At 42.3% G+C, this 24,540-nt stretch overlaps 1 protein-coding gene across 2 annotated transcripts in view; it reads left to right on the forward strand.

Moving 5' to 3' along the window:
* SWAP70 (switching B cell complex subunit SWAP70) overlaps positions 1 to 22,199 on the forward strand; it is an 84,954-nt gene extending 62,755 nt beyond the window's left edge. For both annotated transcript variants that reach the window (XM_049890347.1, XM_049890348.1), the window contains 8 exons: positions 590 to 736; positions 2,045 to 2,153; positions 4,452 to 4,633; positions 6,368 to 6,475; positions 8,166 to 8,332; positions 17,098 to 17,296; positions 19,009 to 19,105; positions 19,467 to 22,199. In XM_049890347.1, coding sequence (XP_049746304.1) covers positions 590 to 736; positions 2,045 to 2,153; positions 4,452 to 4,633; positions 6,368 to 6,475; positions 8,166 to 8,332; positions 17,098 to 17,296; positions 19,009 to 19,105; positions 19,467 to 19,573 — 1,116 coding nt within the window. In that variant the 3' untranslated portion in view covers positions 19,574 to 22,199. The remainder of the gene's footprint in view (positions 1 to 589; positions 737 to 2,044; positions 2,154 to 4,451; positions 4,634 to 6,367; positions 6,476 to 8,165; positions 8,333 to 17,097; positions 17,297 to 19,008; positions 19,106 to 19,466) is intronic.
* Positions 22,200 to 24,540: the final 2,341 nt, after the last annotated feature.

Genomic DNA, 24,540 nt, shown 5'->3' on the forward strand with positions numbered 1-24,540 from the left:
AGAATGAAACACTGCCCTGTTTTGTACTATCCTCACCATTTTTGTTATGTTTCAGCCCATTATTGCAGCCACTGTTGTCAACCCATCCAATTGAGGGTCTTCCTCTTTTTTGATGATTCTCTGCTTTACCAAGCATGATGTCCCTCTCCAGAGACTGGTCCCTCCCGATAACATGTCCAAAGTACATGAGATGGAGCCTCGTCTTCCTCACTTTTAAGGAACATTCTGGCTGTACTTCTTCCAAGACAAATTGGAAGATATTTCAGTAGATGTCTCTAAAAGATAAAGACTTAAAAAAAATACTGTTAACTTAGGAGTTCTTAATCTATGATCTTACAGAGCTGGGGCGGGGGGAGAGGGAGAATCTCTGGAGTGTCTGAAATTATATGCGAACTTTTGCCTGCATGTGCTTGCATGAATTTTAACTTGACCTTCATAGATTGTCAAAAGGCCCATACTCTACAAAGGAGATATTCCGGACCATGTATTAGATCATGGAGTAGGCAAGATTGTCTTATAAATAAAAGGATAATTAAAAGCTATTGTAAATACATGAATAAGCGTTTATATCAGATTTGATCTTTTATAGGGTTACATGATGAAAAAAGGCCATAGACGGAAAAACTGGACCGAACGCTGGTTTGTGCTAAAACCCAACATAATCTCTTATTATGTGAGTGAGGATCTGAAGGACAAGAAAGGAGATATTCTCTTGGATGAAAATTGCTGTGTAGAGGTAATTCTCCTGTTACTTCTTTGCATGATTTACTTGGTGCTGCCCCCTGCTGCTGAAGTAGTTTCTCATCTTCCATCTTCTAGACCTGTAGCTGTGCAATCCCGACTCATAGCAGCACTATAGGGCAGAGTAAGACTACCCCGTAGGGCTTCCAAGGCTGTAATCTTTACAGAAGCTGACTGCCACACCTTTTCTCACTGAACAACTGGTGAATTTGAACCACCGAATTTTCAGTTAGCGGCCGAGTGCTCAACCACTGTGCCACCAGGGCTCCTTTTTCTAGACCCTGGAGCCTTAAAATAATCCCAAGTTTTACATTTCTAAAACAATAAAGGTATACAGTATCATATTCTGAACCAAAATTAGATAGTTGACAAAAATTTTTTTTCTCATGTGACGATCTCCTATCTTTTACTCACGAAGTATAGGGATTAAATCTCATTTGTACTTTTAATAAATCATTTAGTAAACAAAATGGAGTCATAAAAAAGAAATGAATAAAAAACCCCAACTGTTTATGAGGACAGTGCTTGAAATCATGAATATATCAGATAATCTGGGACATTTTGAGTGCAATAAATAAAACAGAAGAAGATGTAAGCATTACCTTTGAATACTTTGGGGGACTCAGGATACTTCATTCATAGTTACTAATTCTATAAAGAAGTGAAGTCCTCAAGATCATAATTTTTTGAGTTTTACTTTATGTGCAAACTGTCACCCTGCTTGTTTCTGTCAAAGAATACTTAAAATATCTAGGATCTCACTATAATCTACTTTGATGAATGAAATGGTATAGATATGTTAATGACTTGAGGTGTGCAATGCCCACTAAGCGGTCTTCTTAGATTCAACAAAATGTGGAGACTCCCAAGACTATCATAGGCCACACAACCCTACTGATAAGGACATAGGGCAGAGTAAGTTTGCCAGCAACAACAGCCCAGGTGCGAGGAGAGGAGAGCCACATCAGGCGGGTGTGGGAGTCATCCTGGCTTTAAAAGCCAGTACCTTTTGTAACGCCTTCATGGGTATACTTTCCTGGGCCTCTGCAGGGGACATGCTCTGGTACAAGAGTGGCTGCGCTCAAAAGAGCCCAGAGCATGACATTCCCATCAGATGGTTATAGTTCTTTCACCCTAGATGTAGTACAGCAGTCAGGGGTCATAAGTATTTGTAAATCAGTAATAGGCATTTATTGCTATTTTTCATTGACATTGAGTTTTGGCCAGATTAGTAAAATAATTTAAGATTAAATTAAATGCTTAAACATTAACTTTAAATCACCAATTTTACTTGCTGTTTTAGTCCTTGCCTGACAAAGATGGAAAGAAATGTCTTTTTCTCATTAAATGTTTTGATAAGACCTTTGAAATCAGTGCCTCGGATAAGAAGAAGAAACAGGAGTGGATTCAAGGTAAGGTAATTTTTATTATCTCCCATGACTTAACTTGAGAGTTTCCATTTTTGACTCTCATTAAAAAGCCTAAGGCACTACTGTTTTCTCATTGTCTGTAGTAATTTCTGTATATGACATAGTAGTTGAACTAAAAACAAGATAAGCTGACAAATTTTTATCAATATCATCTTAATAATGGCCTTAGTGGCAAATTATAAACTGGAGAGAAGTTTTTAACTATTTAAAGAGTATGGGATTTCCCCCTTTGAGGACTATGAAGAATTTTAAAGTGGTCATCTTGAGTTTTTGGTAATATGTAAAGCAGAAGAGGAATTATGCAATAGGTTTTGACTATGCTTTTAAGGTCTATTATTTTGACAAGAAATCACTAGTTTCAAATAATAATTTTAAGATTACAAACTTTTAAACCCCAGAAGACACGGCCCCTGGACTCTCTAGGAGAGCCTCTAAGAACGAAAACCATTCCCGAAGCCAACTCTTCAGACATAGACTGGACTATAAACTGTAAAATAATACCCCTGAAGGGTGTGCTTCTTAGTTCAAGTAGATACATGAGAGTAGATGGCCAGCTCCCGTCCAGAGGTGGGATGGCAAGGCAGAAAGGGATAGGAGTTGGTTGAACGGACATGGGAAACCCGGGGTGGAAAGGGGGATGGTGCTGTCATATGATAGGGATTGCAACTAGGGTCACCTAACAGTATGTGTATAAATTTTTATATGAGAAATTAACTTGAACTGTAAACTTTCACCTAAAGCACAATTAAAAAAAAAAAAAAAATTACCCAAGCTCCAATGGGAAACCCTGGTGGCATAGTGGTTAAGTGCTATGGCTGCTAATCACAATGTCAGCAGTTCGAGTCCGCCAGGTGTTCCTTGGAAACTCTGTGGGGCAGTTCTACTCTGTCCTGTGGGGTCGTTATGAGTCGAAATCGACTCGACGGCAGTGGGTTTGGTTTTTTTTAAGCTCCAATGACAAGAAAAAAAAGAGTACAAACTTTTTAAATTAATATCTTTTCAAACCAAAGTATTACATTATTCCAGAATTGTAACGAATGAAACATGAAGGGGGATTCTGAATATCACGCTCTTGGATATAGGTAAAATATTGTTTTATCGAAAACTGTGGTCATTTTTGTAGGAGTTTAAGAGTTAGAGGAAAGTACACCTGGGTTTGAATCCTCTTTCCTGTGTCCTCGGGTTGAGTTATTAATTCTGTAGGTGCTTACCTCTTCTGTAAGACGGGGATAATGATAGTACCTTTCTCTCAGGGTTGTTGTGAAGATTAAACATTAGATAATGACAGATACACTTGTACATTTTCAAAATGATGTAAATCATTGCGGCAATGTTTGTGCTAGAAAGGATCGCGAACAATCTAAATGTTAGTTGGGAAACGGTGGAATAAATTGTGGTACAACTACACAATGGAGTACTGTGCAGTAGTAAAAATAACGGGGAAGCTAGGTACTGATATGGAAAACTCTGAGATAAATTTATATGAAAAAAGCAAAGGCCAGAAGAGTGTGTTACACTACTGCTTGTGTCAGCAGAAGGTGAGGACATATATACATATCTATTCGTAGATGCTGAAAATATTTTAGGAGAGATGCACAAAAAACTGTTAGCATTGGAGCCCAATGTTTGAGGAATAGACATAAGAGGGAGATTTTCCTGTATGTCCTTTTATGCTTTTTGAGTTTGAATAATGTGACGGTATTAGCTATTCAAAAATTAAATTTAAATAATTAAAACAATGAGGGAAAAATCAAATTTCATATAAAAATGAGATAATGCATATACAGGGCATCTGTAGTAAGTATTCAATAAATGGTGGCTACTATTATCATTGTAGAAAGGGAGTGTATAGGGAGATGGTTTCATGAGGCAAAGATAAGGGACAGACAGAACACACCAGGTAGCAAAATAGATCATCAGGAACTTTGAATCTCAGCCCTTGCTGTGTCTTATTTGGCTTTTTGAGAAGTATAGAGAAGGGAGTTGAAAGTGTTGTCGTAAATTCCCAAATCGCGTATCTCCTTAAGCCCGGATATACAGTTATGGAATTTTGGAGCTGGGAGGGACTTTACACATTCTCTCCCTCAGTTTAGAAATGAGGAAACTAATGCTGCAATTGGTTACGTGACTGCTAAAGGTTACACCACCCCTCAGTGGCAGAATCAGAATCCATGGTGGGTCTTCTAACTCCACATGGTTTTCTTCCCACTGTACCATTCACATGTCAGACTTACAAAGAGTAAAGAGTGTCTTCCCTTTTTTCTCCTACACCTTTTACAGCCATTCATTCTACTATTCATCTGTTGAAGCTTGGCAGCCCCCCACCACACAAAGAAGCCCGCCAGCGTCGGAAAGAACTCCGGAAGAAGCTGCTGGCTGAGCAGGAGGAGCTGGAGCGACAGATGAAGGAGCTCCAGGCTGCCAACGAAAACAAGCAGCAGGAGCTGGAGACTGTGAGAAAGGTGGGACTAGGTGCTGGAGCTGGGTGACGGGGCTGGGGGAGGGAGTGCCTCTACATTTCATTGCAGAAGCCTCGGCAACCTTATTTACGAACTTTGGTTCTACCAAGACTAGGTTATTGCAGTTTTAGGGAGGTGTTTTTGATGAACCGTGTTCTCAGGAAGTGTATCCAGACCATTGAACTGAGACTTCTTGGCTTTGCCAGCCTGAAAGTCTTGGGGTCTCGGGGCAGCAAAACCACTTAAATGACTGGAAAGGCGTATTATAAGAATAATGAACACAGGTGAATTTTGTCAGACATGGAAAATTTCATTCCTCTGAGGATGTCAAGGAAACCCTGGTGGCATAGTGGTTAAGAGCTATGGCTGCTAACCAAAAGGTCGGCAGTTCGAATCCACCAGGCGCTCCTTGGAAATGGTATGGGCAGTTCTACTCTGTCCTATAGGGTCGTTATGAGTTGGAATCAACTTGATGGCAATGATTTGGGTTTTGGAGGATGTCAAGGCCATTTCTGGGCAGCAACTGTTGCTTTAAGAAAAATTTCCCCTTAACTTCAGTCTTCATTCATGAGTACCTTAAAGACCCTAGCAGTAGAATTCTGGGTTTTACATTTACTATTTAGTGTCAAAGGTACAGCCTTATCCTGACAGGGGATACAACAGAGAATCCCTGATGGAGTAGGAGAACAGTGGGATGCGGACCTCAAATTCTAGTAAAAAGACTAGACTTAATGGTCTGACTGAGACTAGAAGGACCCCAGAGGTCATGGTCCCCGGACCTTCTGTTAGCCCAAGACTGGAACCATTCCCAAAGCCAACTCTTTAGACAAGGATTGGACTGGACTATGGGATAGAAAATGATACTGGTAAGGAGTGAGCTTCTTGGCTCCAGGAGAACACATGGAGACTATGTGGGCAGCTCCTGTCTGGAGGGGAGATGAGAAGGCAGAGGGGGTCAGAAGCTGGCTGAATAGACACAGGGAATACAGGGTGAGGAGGAGGAGTGTGCTGTCTCATTAGGAGGAGAGCAACTAGGAGTACATAGCAAGGTGTATGTAAATTTTTATATGAGAGACTGACTGGATTTGTAAACTTTCACTTAAAGCACAATTAAAAAAAAAAAAAAAAGATACAGCCTGGTGGTGGTGGGTGGGGGGAGGGGTACATTTTGGCTCAAATGCCATAGACTCTGTACTTAACTGAGATTTTTAATAGATTTTGTTGAATTAATGTTTTTCTATTTGTTGTATGCTCTTTGGAGTATTTCCAGAGATTTTAATTTTTTTTGTAATAGTTTTCACTGGTTATGATTGTTTCACTGGGGCAAGCGTCTGCAGGGCTGTTCGTGCCTTCATTACCGAAGTCGAGAATTTGAGCTCTGATACAGTCTTAAGGAATAACATGTAAGATGACAAGACTGTACAGAAGGGGCTCAAGAAATACATCTTAAATCTCATGAATGCATTTGCGGGTGAATTTAACTCAATGACTGTACCTTTTTTTTTTTCCGCATAATGTTGTTCAGACTTATCAATAGTCATTCATTTACCCAATACGCTTTGAATGCTGACAAGGGAAAATTGTCAAAATGGAATTCCAGTGGCTCTAAAAGCTTTTATTCGATCTTATTGAATGTTAAGAATGGTTGGCCTTTCCCGTGTTTAAGTGTGACATCTCTCTCCAAACGCACTCCCACTGTAACAACTCCTGCTTTCCTGTGGATGGGTCTTTGGGTAGAAACTGGAAGAAGCAGCATCTCGTGCAGCAGAAGAAGAAAAGAAACGCCTTCAGACTCAAGTGGAACTGCAGGCCAGGTTCAGCACAGAACTGGAGCGGGAGAAGCATGTGAGTGCCATGTGGCTGGGGAAGCTGCTGTGTTAGTGGACAGAGCCAGCTTGGGATGGTGGAAATGGGAGGGCTGCGAGGCTGGAGCTGAGGCTCTCTCATTAGCTTGGCTCTGCTACTGACTTGCAGTGGGAGATTGGGGGAAGTTATATGTTTATTCATTCATCTACTCTCCATTTATCGAGCACCTTCTGTATGCTAGGTACTGGTGCAGTGGTTACAGACCTGCTGCCACCAGCCGCTCCTTGGAAACCATATGGTGCAGTTCTACTCTGTCCTATAGGGTTGCTATGAGTCGGAATCGACTCCATGGCAATGGGTTTGGTTTTCTTTCTTTCTTTTTTTTGGTGCCAAGGATACAAAGATAGAAAGCCATGTGCCTTGCTTCCAAGACACCTAAGTAGAAATTTATGGACTGGAATGATGAATGCTGTGGGTATGTCCTGGTTTGCCTGGGACAATCTGTCATCCCGGTATAAGTGTTAATAGCATCCCTTTTCATTCTCGAAAGGGTCCTGGTTTGGATAACAAAAAGCTGTGGAAAAAGTAAGCATAGGTTCTGTGACATTTCTTCTCTGTAGTGAGCAAAGTGGGGGCTTCAGAAATCATGAGACTATCTGAATTCTGATCTGCTGCTGTTGGCCACTCTAATTATTCCTGGAGCCTCCCATTCCCCAGAGACTTAAGAGACAGGCTGCTTTAAGTTGTTAGCTGGTCGATTAGAACACAGGCCTTCTCACAGTGAGTTGTAATGGGTGGGATGTTGCTGAGTCAAGTGCCTGAATAGATGCTCATTACATTCACTTTAGCAAATTTTTGTTGCTTAGAGTTGAACGAGATGGTGATCATGTTTGTGTTATGAGAGGAACGTATGCAGAGGAACACAGGTGTGACGTAACAGAAAGTGCCACACTCACAGCCAGAAGATGTGGATTTGTTTCCTCTCTGCCTTTTCTCACTGAGCATTAGTATTTCTCTTTAAATTAGGAGATTATCTTATGATCTCTCAAGACAGCTGTGAGTATGAAGTGAGCTAATACAGGTGAAAATATTTTATAAATTGCAGAGACATCTGCCAATAGGTATAGTACTGTATTTAGGATGTCCTTGTCTTTCATCTTTTAACGTAGAGAGATTCAAAACTCTTAAATCCAGAAGGGAAAAACCATAGATCTGCTGAGGCACTCTTTTAACTGCTTGAGTTCCAAGGTGGAGTGTGAGGTAACCGGTGAGCACAGAAGTTGGTACTGATTAATTTTTCCTTTCCCCTTTATTTCAACACTTTTGGCTTCTCTGGCTGGGAAAGACTCATTGCTTTTAGAATAAACCATTCGCCAAGAGGTTGCAGCCTTAAGACAAAGGAATTTCAAGATAAATTATATAGGGAAACTTTTTTTTTTCTTGGTTTGGTTCTTAAAATGTGGATTGGAAGAGGTGAAAAATATATCAGGGTAAGAAAACAGCATTTGGGTTGTAGCTGGTTTTCCTGGGACTCTTTTAATGTTGCTATTGGGTGTGTTGCTCCCATCTCCTCCATCTTTAGTTCAAGGACTGAAGGACAGGGCCCTGCCCACCCTGATGGGCTGCAGCTGTGGACTGTGAGCAATCCCTGAGGGTGGAGGTGGAGTAGGGGGCTTTCTCTGAGGGAAAAGTTAATCTGCTTTTAAACATGACCCGTTCATACCACCAGATCAGACAGCAGATGGAAGAAGAGGTTGCCCAAAAATCCTCGGAACTGGAACAGTATTTGCAGCGAGTACGGGAGCTGGAAGACATGTACCTAAAGCTGCAGGAGGCTCTTGAGGATGAGAGACAGGCCCGGCAAGATGAAGAGACTGTGAGGAAGCTTCAGGCCAGGTGCCAGATCACCTTGTGTACTTTGCCTTTATGTGCTTTGCTTGGGCTAATACAGTTTCTAGGAAATGTCTGACGCCCTGGTGGAGAGGGAGGGATATCTCTGCTCTGGATAACTGAGCTTGAGGTGCAGGTCCAGATTGGAGAGACTGCAGGAGACATGGCTGGCTGGGTTATTCTCAATCTGGGGCAGCGGAAGACCTTGCTTCTGGGGCCTAAGAAGGGCCTTATCACTATTTTAGAGCAGTCTGGTGGGGTACCTTTATAGTCATATTCTAGAATGATCCCAGGATCAGCTCTAATGAGAACCTGGCTTTTTAGATATGTCCCAGGCCAGAAAGGGCCCGGTGCTGCCTTAGTGTGGTGGCTGGGGTCTGCTTCAGGCCAGACCTACAGCTGCTTTTGGGGGAGAAGGACGAAATAGGCAGTTTTCATTGGGTCATTCAGGATTAGTGACATTCCTTAAATAATTACTTCTTGAAATCCTAGTTTTAAAAGTTCTTGAAAACTAAATTTTTCACCCCTTAGAGGTTTAAGGTCAGGTTTGCTATTTATGATAGTCCTGTTCTCAGATGACAACTCTAAATTTTGTGCTTTCGTAGTAGCAGGGAGGAGAAGGTACAATGAAGATCCCAAAGGGGAAAAAATCGAGCTATCTATACTCTTTTCTTCCAGTTTCTAACTTGCTGCCCCATTTGCATTCTTTAAGATGTCTTGTCAGGGAGTGTAAATATTACTGAAAAATATTTCTGAAAAATGTGACTGAAACCTATTTATCCTAGGAGCAGCCACTGGTCAGTGAGGTGTGCCTTAGGCTTTGAGCCGCGAGTGCTCTGTTTCTGGAAGCAGCTGCGAGATGAATTGGGGTTGATTTTCCATGGCTGTCATCCCACACATGGAGTAGTAAAGATGTTCATTTAATCTCTAGATAGGAAGAGAGAAAAAAAGGAAGTTCGTTGTTGTATGCTTTGCCAAAAATAACTTCAACCCTTAATCAGATTTTGAAAATCTTGATTCTACTAAAGGAAAAATTATTTTCTAAATAGAAAATTAAATGCTTAGCATATTACCTGGCATTTATGGGCCCACAAGTGTGTGTTCACTGTACTGTGGGATTAAGCTAGATTCTTAGAACCACCTTCTAGTTGCCACTGGGTAGTAATGTTAGAAGGTCCACTGCATGGGAAGGCTTGAGCCCCCTGTGGCTTCCAAATAGAGGCATTCTAACTTTCTCTGATATTTTTTGAGCCACTTCATAATTCATGCTGCCCTGGAAGTTTATAGATCTTCTGCAGAGAGTTCACAGATAAGATAGGCTGTATGTATTACGCACTTAACGGGAGTTTTGACAGAGGTTGCTTATGACACAATAGGGATTAGATCACAAAGGGAATCATATAACTCTAGGGATTTAGTACAATATTAATTGCTTAGTGTTTATGGAATGAATGATGCTTTGAGTAAGGGACCAAAACCAACCCAAACCCAGTGCCGTCGAGTCGATTCTGACTCATAGTGACCCCATAGGACAGAGTAGAACTGCCTCATAGAGTTTCCAAGGAGCACCTGGCAGATTTGAACTGCTTTGGTTAGCAGTCGTAGCACTTAACCACTACGCCACCAGGGTTTCCGGACAGTTGTGAATAATTGAAGCTAGTGGTTGGTGGTATGTATAACACACTCTGCTGCTAACCGAAAGATTGGAGGCTCAGAATCAGCCAATGGAACCGTATGGAGCACAGTTCTACTCTGACACATACGGGGTTGTCATGAGTAGAAATCAACTTCATGGTAGCTGGCATGGTGGTGGTAGGTATCAGAATCACGTATAGAGCTTTCTGAAACACATAGATATGGGGCCTGTGACAAGTTTAATGAATCAGAGTATCTGTGGATAAGAGCTGGGCATGAGGGGTTTTCTTAAATTATGATAAATATATATGTAACAGAACATTTGCCGTTTCAACATTCTTCACGTGTTAAATTCAGTGACATTATATTTGTCATGTTGTTCAACCATCCCCGTTATCCGTTTCCAATTTTTTTCATTACCCTTAATAGGAGCTTGCTATTGCCATCCAGTTGATTTCAGCTCATAGTGATCCTTTAGGACAGTGTAGAACTGCTCCATAGGGTTTCCAAGGAGTGGCTGGTGGATTTGAACTGCCATTGTTAGCAGCCAGAGCTCTTAACCATTGTGCCATCAGGGCTCCAACTAAGTTAACAGGAGCTTGTTGTTGTTAGGCGCCATCGAGTTGGCTCCAACTCATAGCGACCCTCCCCTAAAGCATTTTTTTTTTTAAGTTTTGACTTGCCTCCTCACCCCCCCCCCAAAAAAAGTTCTGGCGAATTCTTTTGCACGCTTTGATTTAAGCAATTTGCCAAATGGTTTCATCTTTCTGGATGCAAATATAACTATGATGTAACTGCTGTGCTCAATTAGCTAAAAGTACTGCACAAAATTGAGCTTTTTCTTGGTGTGCAAAGGCCATTTTATGAATCTAATTATTGTACTATTCTAAATTATTTTTCTTCCAGCTAAGTTTTTGAAATTTGAAATGAACGGCTCTGCCCCCTCTAGTGGTCATTTTTATTTTCCCCAGTGGTCATTTTGAAGTAAGGTGATCCTCTGTCTTTTCCGATGTTACTGAAAGCTGAGCCTAATTCACAGACACATTCTGTCAGAGGGGTTTTCTCCTTGCTTCCATGCCTCAGGATAGGCCTTTCTGGGCAGAACAAGCAAGGGAGTCACCACAGGGTTGGGTTAGAAATATTTATGTGTGGCACTAATTGAAATGAAGCAGAATCTTAGGCCAGGGTGGACAGAAAGGGCTTTTTAGTTAGTCCTCCCTTGTCCTTTCTTTCTTTAATTGTACCTTAGATGAAGGTTTACAGAACAAACTAGCTTCTCGTTAAACAGTTAGTACACATATTGTTTTGTGACATTGGTTGCCAACCCCACGACATGTCAACACTCTTCCCTTCTCAACCTTGGGTTCCCTATTACCAGCTTTCCTGTCCCCTCTTGCCTTCTCGTCCTTGCCCCTGGGCTGGTGTGCCCATTTAGTCTTGTTTTGTTTTATGGGCCTGTCTAATTTTTGCTGAAGGGTGAGACGCAGGAGTGACTTCATGAGCTAAAAGGGTGTCTGGGGGCCATATTCTCAGGGTCTCTCCAGTCTCTGTAAGACCAGTAAGTCCGGTGGGTTTTTTTGTGTGTGTGTGTGTGAGTTTGAATTTTGTTCTACATTTTTATTCAGCTCTGTCCAGGACCCTCTGTTACGATCCCTGTCAGAGCAGTTGGTGGTGGCAACCAGGTACCATCTAGTTGCGCTGGACTCAGTCTGGTGGAGGCTGTAGTACTTGTGGTTCATCAGTCATTTGAACTAATGTTTTCCTTGTGTCTTTGGTTTTCTTCATTCTCCCTTGCTCCAGGTGGGGTGAGACCAGTGGTGTATCTTAGATGGCCACTCATAAGCTTTTAAGACCCCAAGTGCTCCCCTGTCCTTTCTTAAAGCGATAGCAGACTGGTTATTCTTGGAATATTTGGCATCTCATTGTTGTGATGGATGCCCCTTTCTCTGTCGGTGCCATAAGTTTCCTCAGAGATTACTTAAACACAAAAACTTTGGCTTGAGCCATTTGAGTCTTGTAGTTATTATTATTTTACTTATTTAATAACATTTTAGTGTGTTTTTGGTGAAGGTTTACACAGCAGTTAGGTTCCCATTCAACAATTTCTACACAAGTTGTTCAGTGACATTGGCTACATTCTTCACAATGCATGAGCATTCTCGTTATTTCTGTTCTGGTTGTTCATTTCCGTTAATCTAGTTTCCCAGCACCCTTAAATTCTCATCTTTATTTTAAAGTCATTGTTGACCGTTTGGTTTCATATAGGTGATTTTTTAAAGGAGCACAGTACTTATGGGTGATATTCATTATTTTTTGAGCCAATTTGTTATTTAGCTACAAGATAACCTCAGGAGTTATTTTCAGTTCAAGGTTCGATGAGTATCTCAGGGCAGTAGTCTCAGGGAGTTCTCCAGTCTCAACGAGTTGAGTAGGTCTGTTTTTTTTAGTAATTTTAGGCTGTATTTCACATTTTTCTGTCATTCTATCAGGGTCCATCTATTGTGGCCCTGTTTGGAATGGTTGGTAGTGATAGTGGGCACCATCTAGTTCCTCTGGTCTCAGTTAGATGAAGCTCTGGTTCATGTAGACTACTTGTCCTGTAGACTAGTTTCTTGTTTGAGTCTTTGGTTTCCTTCTTTGTCTTTTTTTCTGGATGAGTGGAGACCAATAGTTGTATTTTAGATGGCCACTCACAAGCTTTTAAGACCCCACACACTACTCGCCGAACTAGGATGTAGAACATATATTATTATTTTCTTTAAAATTGAAGCTCATTTCTTGATGTATAATACTGAAGGGAGGTTATCTAGCCTCTTCATAATGGAAACTCAGAAAGCTGCTAATTTGACATTTGCACAACTCAAGTTACTGAAAATTTCTTGATACTGAGCCATAACTTGTCCCTTCATAATAGTCATTGCTAAATTTTTGGATCCGTAACGTCTAGGAGCATATCTTAGTCACGTCTGTATTCCTAACAACTAGAGCAGTACCTGGTATACAATAAGTGCCTAAGGAACATTTTTCGAATGAATGAATGGATCCAAGTTCTATCCATAGGGCCATGTAGAACACCAGCAGTCTCTCTTCCATATGATAATACTTTTTATGTATTTAAAGGCAGTTTGGGATAGTGGGGAAAACATGGGCTCTGGAGTGAGGTCTGAGTTTGAATCCCAGCTCTGGTTCTTTCCAGCTGTGTAATTTTGGAGACGTTACTTCACTACTTTGAGCCTCAATTCCTCATTCTATAAAATAAGGATAATTACTAGCTGTCATGGATTGAATGGGTCCACCTAAAATATCTGTCAACTTCGCTAGGTCATGATTCCCAGTATTGTATGATTGTCTATCATTTTATCATCTGATGTGATTTCCCTATGTGTTGTAAATTCTATGACTATAATGAGATGAATTAGTGACACTTATATTGATCAAATCTCCAAGATGAGATAGTGTTTTAAGCCAGTATCTTCTGAGATGTAAAAGAAGTGAGCAGAGAGATTTAGGGACCTCATACCATCAAGACAGCAGCATTGGGAGTGGAGTGCCTCCTTTGGTTCCTGTGCAGAGAGGCTCCTAGTCCACGGGAAGACTGATGACAAGGACCTTCCTCCAGAGTCGACAGAGAGTTAAAGCCTTCCCCAGGAGCTGGCGCCCTGAATTTGGACTTCCAGCCTACTGGACTGTGAGAGAATAAACATCTGTTTATTAAGGCATCTACTTGTGGTGTTTCTGTTATAGCAGCACTAGATGACTAGTAGACACCAGCCACGTAGGGCTGTCATGAAGATTAAATGAGGTAATGCATGAAGTGTTTAGTGTAATGTCTGGCATTTGGTAGTCATACAGTGTGTTCTTGTTCCTTTATAACATTTGCAGGTGGAAAAGATATATAATGTATAGAATGTCAAAATAAACCTTTAAAAAAGAAGTTGACAGGCCAGAATGGTGGTTTTAGACCAAGAAAATAGTTCAAAATATCAACAGAACAAGTATAGAATCCAGTAGACTTGGGGTAATGGCAATTCATTTGAAAAGATTTAGGGTTTTAATTCCCTGTGATGTGGTTGCTAAAACCTCATGTACTCTTATGAAACCTCAATGAACATGAAGTGTGCACAGCAAATAAGAGAGTTAGTCCCATTGTAATAATATGAGCTAATATTTAATCAGCACTTACCACGTGGTAGACAGTGTTCTAAGTACTTTGCATACGTTACCACATTTAATACATCAATAAACCTTTGATGGTAGATATTGTTTCTGTTTCCTTGTTATAAATGAGGAAGCTGAGGCACAGAAAAGTTTAAGTCTCTAGTCAGGGCTCTTGTTTGCAGATCACAGAAACCAACTCAAGTTAGCTGAAAGGAATATATTGGAAGGATCTTGAATGGCTTACTAATTCCATGGGAAGCCAGATGACCAGGCCTTGAGCACAAGCAGGAACCAAAGGAAGCTGAGCAGCCAAAACCACAGCCCAACCTAGGCCATGGGAAGAGTCCAGTGAGGTTGCCATTCACACCAACATTGGTGTTAAGTGTCGGAAGTCACCATTGCTCCTTCTGTCACTTGACATTGGATGTTGCTGCCACCAGCAAGATAAATTTTTCACTGTCTGCTTTTTTGTGTCAGTTGCTTCAGAGGCAAAGTTCCAGAAGGGGCATATGATTAGTTAAGCACAGCTCATGCTTCCACTGTGCCCTGGCTTCCAAGGGGCAGGAGGGCAGGGGTCTGGCCTTAGACTTTATTGTGGCAGGTGGGGCCTGCCTTCCACGAGGACTCACACTGTGGCACATTCCCCTAGACATGAAGGGGGTTCAGATGCAGGGCAGCCTGAACAACTGCAAATACCCATTCCCTGTATTTTCACTACCAGGACGAAAAAATGGGGCCTCTCTGTCTTGTTCACTGTTGTATCCCTAGTGCCTAGAAAAGCATATTGTTGTTGTTAGTTGCTGTCGAGTTGATTCTGACTCATGGCGACCCCATGTGTGCAGAGTAGAACTGCTCCACAGGGTTTTTAAGACTGTTCCTTTGGAAACAGATTGTCCAGCCTGACTTCCAAGACACCTCTGGGTGGGTTCGAAAGCATATACCAAACCCAAATCCATTGCCGTCCAGTTGATTCTGACTCATAGCGACCCTCTAGGACAAAGTAGAACTGCCCCATAGGGTTTCCAAGGAGTACCTTGTGGATTTGAACTCCTGACCTTTTTCGTTAGCAGCCAAACTCTTAACCACTACACCACAAGGGTTTCCTCAAAGCATATAGAAGGTGCTTAATAAATACTTGCTAAATGAGTGAATAAACCCTGCGCTGGTCAGAGCACATTTCCAGCATTGTGTTCAGTTGTGGAATGTCACACTCCAAGAGACACTAAAGAGCTGGAGTGCATCTCAAGAAGGATCTTGAGCCTGGAAACTGTGCCCCAACAGCTAAAGCTAGGACGGTCCACGTGGAGAAGGGCATTCTTAGCAGGAAGCCAGAGCTGCCTTCCAGTTGCTGAAGGGCTGTAACAGGGCGAGGGAGCAGATTGGTTCTTTGTGGAACTAGAGATAGTGGATGGGAGAGCTCATTGTAGTCTAAGAAAGAATTTTCTAAGGATTGAGGCTGCCCATAAGTAAACTGGCCTTGTTTGTGAGGCAGTGAGTGGCTTATCACCCAGAGTATTGAGCAGAGATAGACAACGGCCTTGTGGGATGTTGGAGAGGGAATTCTTCAGAGTTGGCGTAGGTGGGGGCTGAGGGTTGGAGTTAGGAGATTAGCATAGCCTGTTACTTTGTTTCTTTTATTGTTGATTTCAGAAGAGCAAGCGCTCTTCCATAGTGGTAACTGGTCTGCCATGTGACTTGGCTTTGTGTGGCTCCTTACCATAATACTGATGGTCAAGACACTAGAGATGTGTCCCATGCTTAGGGTGGCAGCTAACCACATTGTCCGTACTGGCAACACAGATTTGGGCTGTTCATTAACTTATTTATTATTTATTTAAACACCTACAGAGCTGGATGTTCTCGGGTGGATTGTCTGGCATATTGAAAAACGACATTTTAGAGTCACACAGACCTAGGTTGAAATCCCATTATTACCTTGCACAACATACTTTTAAACCCCTTGATCTTCAATTGCTTCATCTGTAATGCAGGGACAGCAGTACTTTGCAGAATTGTTGGGGGATTAGCAATAATGAATGTAAAGTTCCTGGCAGGTAGGAGTTGCTCAGTAAATGGTGTCTATTATCATTCTCAGTTTTCTTAGCTTCTTCTTTCTTCACCTCCTCATTAGTTTAATTATCAGATTTTTCCTTGGTAATATATTTTCACTAGACAAAAAATGTTTTCATGCTATAGTAACCAGGCAAAAAAAAAAAAAAATTTTTTTTTATTGTGCTATAAGTGAATGTTTACAAATCAAGTCAGTCTCTCATACAAAAATTTATATACACCTTGCTATATGCTCCTAATTGCTTTCCCCCAATGAGGCAGCCCGCTCCTTCCCTCCGCTCTCTTCGTGTTCATTCCACCAGCTTCTGACCCCCTCTGCCCTCTCATCTCCCCTCCAGATAGGAGATGCCAACATAATCTCAAGTATCTACTTAATCCAAGAAGCTCTTTCTTCACCAGCATCTTTTTCTATCCCATAGTCCAGTCCAATCCTTGTCTGAAGAGTTGGCTTTGGGAATGGTTCCTGTCCTGGGCTAACAGAAGGTCTGGGGGCCATGACCACGGCGGTCCTTCTAGTCTTAGACCATTAAGTCGCAACCAGGCAAATTTTAAAACTTGTGGTGGATGACCTAGTACAGGGCACTTACCTTTGTGCCTCACTGTCTTTATCTCTAAAGTGTAAATAACAATAGCACCCAAGTTTACTCTGAGGATTAATTGAGATAATAGATTTAACTCCTAGCTCAGTTCCTGGCACACATTACATCCTCAGTAAATGTTAATCTTTTTCAAAAAAGAGTAAAGCTGTGAGAGCTTGGAGCAGGACACCTGGCAGCTTTGTGAATATGGGCCTCTTGGGCCCCCAGTTTCCTCCTTGTAAAATGGAGATGATCTCAGAACCTCTCTTCTGCTGAGTCGTGTGTGTGACCGTGGTGGGGTTTGACCTGAGCTCTTTCTCCACGTTGTAGGTTGCTGGAAGAAGAGTCTTCCAAAAGGGCTGAACTAGAAAAGTGGCACCTGGAGCAGCAGCAGACCATTCAGACGACTGAAGCAGAGAAGCAGGAACTGGAGAACCAGCGCATTATGAAAGAGCAAGCCCTGCAGGAAGCCATGAAGCAGCTGGAACAGCTCGAGTTAGAGCGGAAACAAGCACTTGAGCAGTATGAGGTAATTAGACTCGTCCCTGCAAACTTTAGTTTATTTAAATTTCTAAAAGTGAACATTTTTCAGTAATGGAATTTGTGTTTAGTGCTAAATTTGAATCGACTTGATGGCATCGGGTTTGGTTTTTGCTAAGTATGGGCAGCTAAGAAGAAGAAAGAGAGGAAGCCTTTACAGGAGATAAGGCGTATCAGTCAGAGTCTAATCAGAAACCATATAGTTATTTGAACAAGGAAAGTTTAGCATAAAAATTATGAATTATAACAGGGCATTACCTACTGGAGGGTAAAGAAAGCTCTTAAGAATATGGGAATGGCAGATACAAGGAGCAGCACTGCCTCTAGTACTGAGGCGGAATACCCAGGGAAGGAGCAGATTGCCTCTCCCTCCCCTCCCAGTGCTGGATCTGCCTGCTTGGAGAGGGCGTGGCCTTGACCCAATGGGTGGCAGAAACATTTGCTGTGGTGCTGTGCCAATAAAACTCACTGGGAGCTGCCCACAGGCAGGGGCCACTAAAACCCACGGGAGGGAAGTACTATGGGTGTCCCGTGTACCACAGAGGCAGACCAGGAAGAGCACAGTGGAACCTGGAAGAAATGCCCTGTCCTATTCTAGAAGGCCCTCAGCATCCTCTACTGCCAACGCTTAAATGGTGCCCACTGACGAGGGAGAGTTGTTCAGGCATCACAAGGAGGACAATGAAGGGTGGATCTGGATCTGAGAAAAGGCCAGATGAAGGCATGTGAGGGCCCTAAGCATTGATAATCTGTGGTGCCCCCTCCTCTGCTTACTGACACATTCAAACAGGATATGCCCGTTATATTTATACGTGTATATATATATATTATATTATATTTATATTTATATATTGCTAGCTCTTGGAGTTGCTGGATCAGTGGACATGGATAAACAAGACGGTTCTCTTGAAGTAGATCAGAGGCCTGTTATCTATTGATATAATCTGTCCCTGCCCAGGACTCACGGCGGATCCAGTTGCATATTGGGTGACGGTAGTAAGAGTTAGACTCGACAGCCCACCTCTACCTCTTGTTTATTAGAAAGAAATAGTATACTCCCAAGAGACCCATCAAGATAAGGAATTTCAGCTACAGAAGAGGGGACTGTAAGAGACAGATGTCAACGAAGTGGTAGGGACCTCACAGCTTAAACAACCTTGTATGTGGACACCCTTGTGACCCTGTGTGAACCTTATTTCCAGCGAGCACATTCTCACGCACTGGAGCTGGTATCAGTTTAATTCAGTGCCACTTCCCTTCCTTCACTGTGGCGCTCGCTTTTCCTTGTGTCCTATCTGCTTGGCATCTATAGGTCTTTGCTTTGGAAAACTGGTGCCCCTGTCTTGTTGATGCCCTAAGCACGTACTTACCTTGCTTATCGGATAGTCTGTCCTGATCTGAGAGGCAAGGATCTTATATATTCATCTATCACTAGTGTGAATATAGTGGAAGGAGCATAGGGCTTTTGAATCAGGCAGCCTGGCTCTACTGCTTCATCTGTGTGACTCCAGGCAGGCTACTTAACCTTTCTGAACTCTAGTTCCTCATCTGTAAAATCAGGTAATAATAGTTCCTACTTCTCAGAGAGGCTGTGAGGATTTAATGAGATAACCCACGAGCATATATTAAGTGCCCAGGCATTGTTATTTTGTTCTTATATTACCTGTGTGTCCACACAGTCCAAAATCTACTTTGTTCCAGGGAGTTAAAAAGAAGCTGGAGATGGCAACGAGTAAGACCAAGAGCTGGAAGGACAAAGTGGCCCAACATGAAGGATTAATTCGGTTGATAGAACCAGGTAACAGACTCTTTGAAATAATCATATATTTATTTGATTAATTTTTCTGGTTTGTGTATTTGAATTGTGCTCATCCCCCCCCCCCCAATTTTTTTTGCCCAAATGTACAGAAACCAAGCTATTAAGGGTCAATTTCTCTTGAATAACTTGCCCTTTAATAGGTAAGAGGGCCCAGTTAATCCCCTTTGTATGTATCTCCCAGTCGTTTTGGCTGGTATAGCATACCATCCGTACACATTTATGGATGTTTCTTAGAGAGGAAATAAAGCAGAAAAGGTACTGTTTTTGTCTGTGGGGAAGCGTGATAATGTGCATTGAAGACCATAATGTTTCAGGTATTTATAGCATGTTTGTCTCCTAGGTTCAAAAAACCCTCACCTGATCACTAACTGGGGACCTGCAGCTTTCACCCAGGCAGAACTTGAAGAGAGAGAGAAGAACTGGAAAGAAAAAAAGACCACCGACTAACTGAGCACGGCAGGAGGAGCATCAGTCGTGTAGATGCCAAGTGTAGCTGGAAAGCTTTATGCTAAACGCAAAAAAAGAAATGGCTTTGCTGCTTTTAGCTTTTCTTCCTTCAGTGCCTCCAACTGGGTGAATATACTAAGGAAGCCTTCTTATTTATCTTCTTGCAAAAAGGACCTTATGTGGGGGGCAGGGGAGTCAATATTGTCAAGCTCTTTACTCTTTCTTTGAAAACTCAGCTTCTGAAAATTACCTTTCAGACAGCTCTCACCGATTCTTTTTGGAATGAGGCAGCATGGGAACCCCACAGCCCACTCCCATTCTGTGCTCTGTGGAGGGGCTGGGGGATAAGTTCTCCATATCGCTGACTAATGGGAACCTCTTTAGACGGGATGTCAGTTATTTCCTTTGGCAGCATGTTTCCTTCTCCAAATGTGTGTTTTTAAACTGGAGTGTCTGCCATTCCATGCCATTTGCCGGACTGCTGTTGGCATTGGTGCTCTGGAAGAGAAGTCACGGAGTCACTACCATTTCCTGGCTTCCCTTCTGGGATGTGATCTGGTTAGTGAAGGTTTTCTAGCTCTTACGACATTTCTTTTGTAAGCCATCATACATGTAGCGGGTATCATTTCCATCTCCTTTCCTTTCACCTCAAAGAAAAACGTCCATTTGGCTCATACTTTCAACCTAATTCTCTCTCTTTAGTGTGAGAGGCATGTACCGTCGTTGCCTAAGTACATGCTGGTAGTGAGAGGATTATGTTGAGTAGTTGTTGTCAGCTAGTTAGTGGCCTATCATCATATTAGCCAAGTTATGATGTTAGCTTTTGTTAGGTGGGCAGCTTTTCTGCTTTTTCTATCTTCTATGGGTGGTGGTGGAGGAAATAGCTAGTAAAAACAAGTTTAACAGGGAGTTTGGGACAGGGCTTCGAACTGGTTCATTCTGGGATGAACAAGTTCAGAGCCGTGGTATGTGATCATAGTTTCTACGCATCTGACTTGAAAGGCATCTTGGGGGAGGTTTTTCTGGTCTGTCTTGGGATTGAAAATAATTTTTATGAAATCAAGCCTTCCAACAGTGATTATAATTTATAAACAGCAGTAACTGCATGGGTTCTGATGCAGTGATGCTTAAAATTGTAAATAAATATGGTGATGATTCAGTTGTTGCAAAAAGGAAAGAATTCAGTGGGAGGGTTGACGTCCCTCTCTCTCTACAAGTATCAAATGAGGACAGAAGAACCTCCTGCGTTCTTACTGTAATGCTTGCAGTGATCTCAAGAAGATGTACACATCTAGAATAATACTGTTTTGGAAATTTCAGTGTATGTATTTATTTACAAGAGAGGAAGTTACAACATAATACCATAAATTATCACCTTTTATGATGGGAAAATATTTGCCAATGAAATGACCTTTAGGAATTTGTCTTAAGGTTTTTGGCTTTTTAATAAAAATGTAATTTTTATTTAATGATCTCTTAGAGGTACCTTTATAAAATGTAGGTTATTATTACCTGAAATATCTTTGTATCATGTGCCTTGGAAATTTCTCAGCTAATTTAGAGGTTAGCCACTTAGCAGCATTATCCTTCTATTCAGTAGCTGTCAGTAGACCAGTGAGACCTTGATGAGGAATGGAACCCTCCCTGTGTTGGTTATGCATCACAGCGGGGACTCCAGTATCCCTCATAAAGAATGAGGAGAGGATACTTTACAAAGATGGAGCTGAAACAGTGTGGGCTGGGGAGCCCAAGCACCGGTGTCTGGGGGAAGAGTGGTGTCTGGGGGAACAGCCATGGTGGGATATGTGTATTTCTTCTTGTGGGAAGTGGTATAGTAGGCCATGCGCCTTTGCAGATTCCCCTCCTTAAACCTGGCATGTCCTACAGCTACATCTGAAAACAGGAGCTGGGCTTAGCTGTTCCACCCTCGGCTCCACGGACCACTCTGCCTGGGCTGGGGCTGCCAGCCTGAGGACGACCTGCTTTCCAGCCACATTTGGACCTTGACCAAGTACATACAATATATGGATGTGGTTGTGTAGAAGATTTCTGTGTAATGCAGAGCATTACCAATTTATATCCTGGCTTCAGTAGCACAAACTCAAGGAGGCAAAAATCCTTTCAAACAATGTTCTGGTTCGGATAGATACTTACCATCAAAGACAGCACAGACATCCGATTTGGAATGATGTTTTGATACTAACTGAATTCTCCTAATGTTTGAAATAGTTTCAGCTGGTATCAGCTGTCAAAATGCTGACAGAGCCCTCGGTTTTGCTTTTGTAATTACTGTACAGGAATGTGTGAACATCCTAATCGGGCTTTTTCCTTCATAAGTAGGGATATGATCATTTATAGGAATTATACATAAAAAAAAGTTGGAAATGTATTTTTGTGATGTGCTGTGTTGAGAAGAAACAATGTATTTATAAGCTTCAAACCTACTTATCTAAACATTGTACAATGTAATATGCTCAACTTTAATTTTTTGCTAATTTTTCTAAGACATATTAAAAATGTTTTGTATTTTTTTTTTTTTTAAGTAAAACGCACCTAGTAAGAAAATAAAAAATACCAGAACAACATACATTTTAAACTGTCTGGTTTAATAAAGCAACGAGGTAAAGTTGTGTGTCTTTATGTGTATTTGCATATAATGCAGTGGGCTCTGGGTTAGGGATACTTCCTGAAAACACTGGGTTGGAGTTTGAACCCCTAAACCAATGCTGTCAAAAAGTGAGCTGTGGCCTTCTGTTTGGTGTTTGAGTCATGAATGTGGGGAAACCCTGGCGGATGTGTCAGCTCGCAAACGGGAACTTAGAAAAATGTTTTCTTCCTCGTTGTTGCTCCTACCTCCAAACCCTCCTACCTCTGCTTTCCCGAGCTTTCTTTTTATGCCTTTCCGTTTCTCTTTCACTAGAGTAAACAGTGTGGTTTTACATGATTGCCAAGATCAAAATGCCTATTGTGGGCTAGGCAGGCCCACTAAATCCAGCGTGATTTTGTCTTGGGAAGCTGATCTTTCTCTTTTACAGGGAGAGAGAGAACACATGGTGGGGTTTTTCAAGGATTCTTTCTCTATGGTACTGGGGTAGTGGTTCTCAACTGGGGAAGATTTTGCTCCCCCACCTCAAGGGACATTTGGCAATGTCTGGAGACATTTTTGGTTGTCACCACTGGAGGAGGTGTTACTGGCATCTAGTAGGTAGAGACCAGGGATGCTGCTAAATATCCTGCCATGCACAGAACAGCCCCCATCACAAAGAATTATCTGGTCCAAAATGACAGTCGTGCCAAGGTTGAGAAAGACTGCTCTACAGAAAGGTCCAGAACACAGCAGGCTCTTAGAGTCAGGGTTTTACTTCAAACAGCTGACCTCTTTGGTGTAAATGGTGCCCAGTGGAAGCGAGAGTCTGTCTGCTCTGGGAGTTGGAGAAGAGCAGAGGGCCGGGGCTCTGGCACACCCAGTGCAGAGCATTGGGCTTCGGAAACTCACTTTTCCACATAGGTCCAGAGGGAATTGCTTTGGCTATGTTTTAAAGTCTGTCTGTGATTCAGGTTGCTGGGCCGTGAAATGTAAAAGCTGCCTTACCTTGCTTTCCTCCCCTGAGTGGGAACACAGGGTGGGTGTGTCAGAACCACTCGACAGCTGGTGAAGAATGAGCTTTCAGACTTAACGCCCAGGTGGTGATGTGTCCTGTGCAGCACTGGTGCTTGTCCCAACTGGCAAAGCCATAATCATACCTGGGGGGTAGTGCCAGCAAGGCACGGGAACCCCAGTGAAGCGAGGGCCTTTGAGGATCAGGTTAGGAAGTGGGGCCACGTGGTATGACGAGCAGGACTTGCAGTGTGGAAGAGGAGCCCCTACCTTTACCAGCTCAGAGTAGGTGCTCAGAATTGATTGAAAGAATGTCTTGGGACTAGTTTAAGGAGTATCTGTCTACTTTCTTTGCTCTCTTTACCCCTCTACTTCTTTATACATTCATTTTGATACTTGTGAAAATTGCCCCTCAGCTTTGGAAAATTTATTTGGCATTACCTACAAAAGCTAAAGACAACACCCACCCTATGGCCCAGCAGTTCACCTCCCCAGGGAAGTGAAACCTGTGTCCACCAAAAGACTTATACAAGAAAGCTTTGTTCTTACTGATCCCAGACTGGAAACAACCCACATAACCATCGATGGCGACTAGATCAATGAACTATTGATCTATTGGAACGCTCAACAAAGGAATACTACGATAAAAAAACAAAAAGAGGTTATCAAGAGATGCGACAACATGGATGAACCTCACAGACATCATGTTGCACAAAGAAGCCAAACGTAAAAAGTGCATAGAGTATGATTCCATTTACAGTAATTTCCAGAACAGGCAACGCTAATCTATGGTTTAGAAGTCAGGATGGTGGTTATCTGGGGGTGGGAGGGAGTGGTTATTGGCTGGGAAGGGGCACAAGTGGACCTTCTGTGATGCTGGAAATGGGTGGTGGTTACATATGTAAGCATTTACTAACTTTACACTCAAGATTTGTGCAGCTTACTGTTTGTGGAATATCAAAATTGAAAAATAAAACAGATACCCCTCAACCACTGCCTCTAGAATGCTAGAACAGGCTATTCCCTAGAGATCAGCTGGTCTGAACCCCTCACTTTGTAGAGAAGGGCCTGGAGGATATGCCAAATCCATAAGGGAACTCTTGACCCTCTTCCCGAATGCTGTCAGTTACACTACCTGGTTCATCTGGAGTCCTTTAGATAGATTTTGGTGTCAAACATTTTATTTCTCCGCATGTGTCTATCCCCCATCACCCAGCTAGTTGCCATGTCCACGCTTCCCCCCTACCCTTCTAGTCCGGTGTTTCGCTCCCATCGCCCTTTCTGAGGTTGCTGAGTCTTTCGCCCTGGGTAGTGGGTAAATCTGTGGTGGACACTAAACTCCAACTGGGGGTAGACTCAGATTCCTCTT

Source organism: Elephas maximus, chromosome 7 (assembly GCF_024166365.1).
Source record: "Elephas maximus indicus isolate mEleMax1 chromosome 7, mEleMax1 primary haplotype, whole genome shotgun sequence".
NCBI lineage: Eukaryota > Metazoa > Chordata > Mammalia > Proboscidea > Elephantidae > Elephas > Elephas maximus.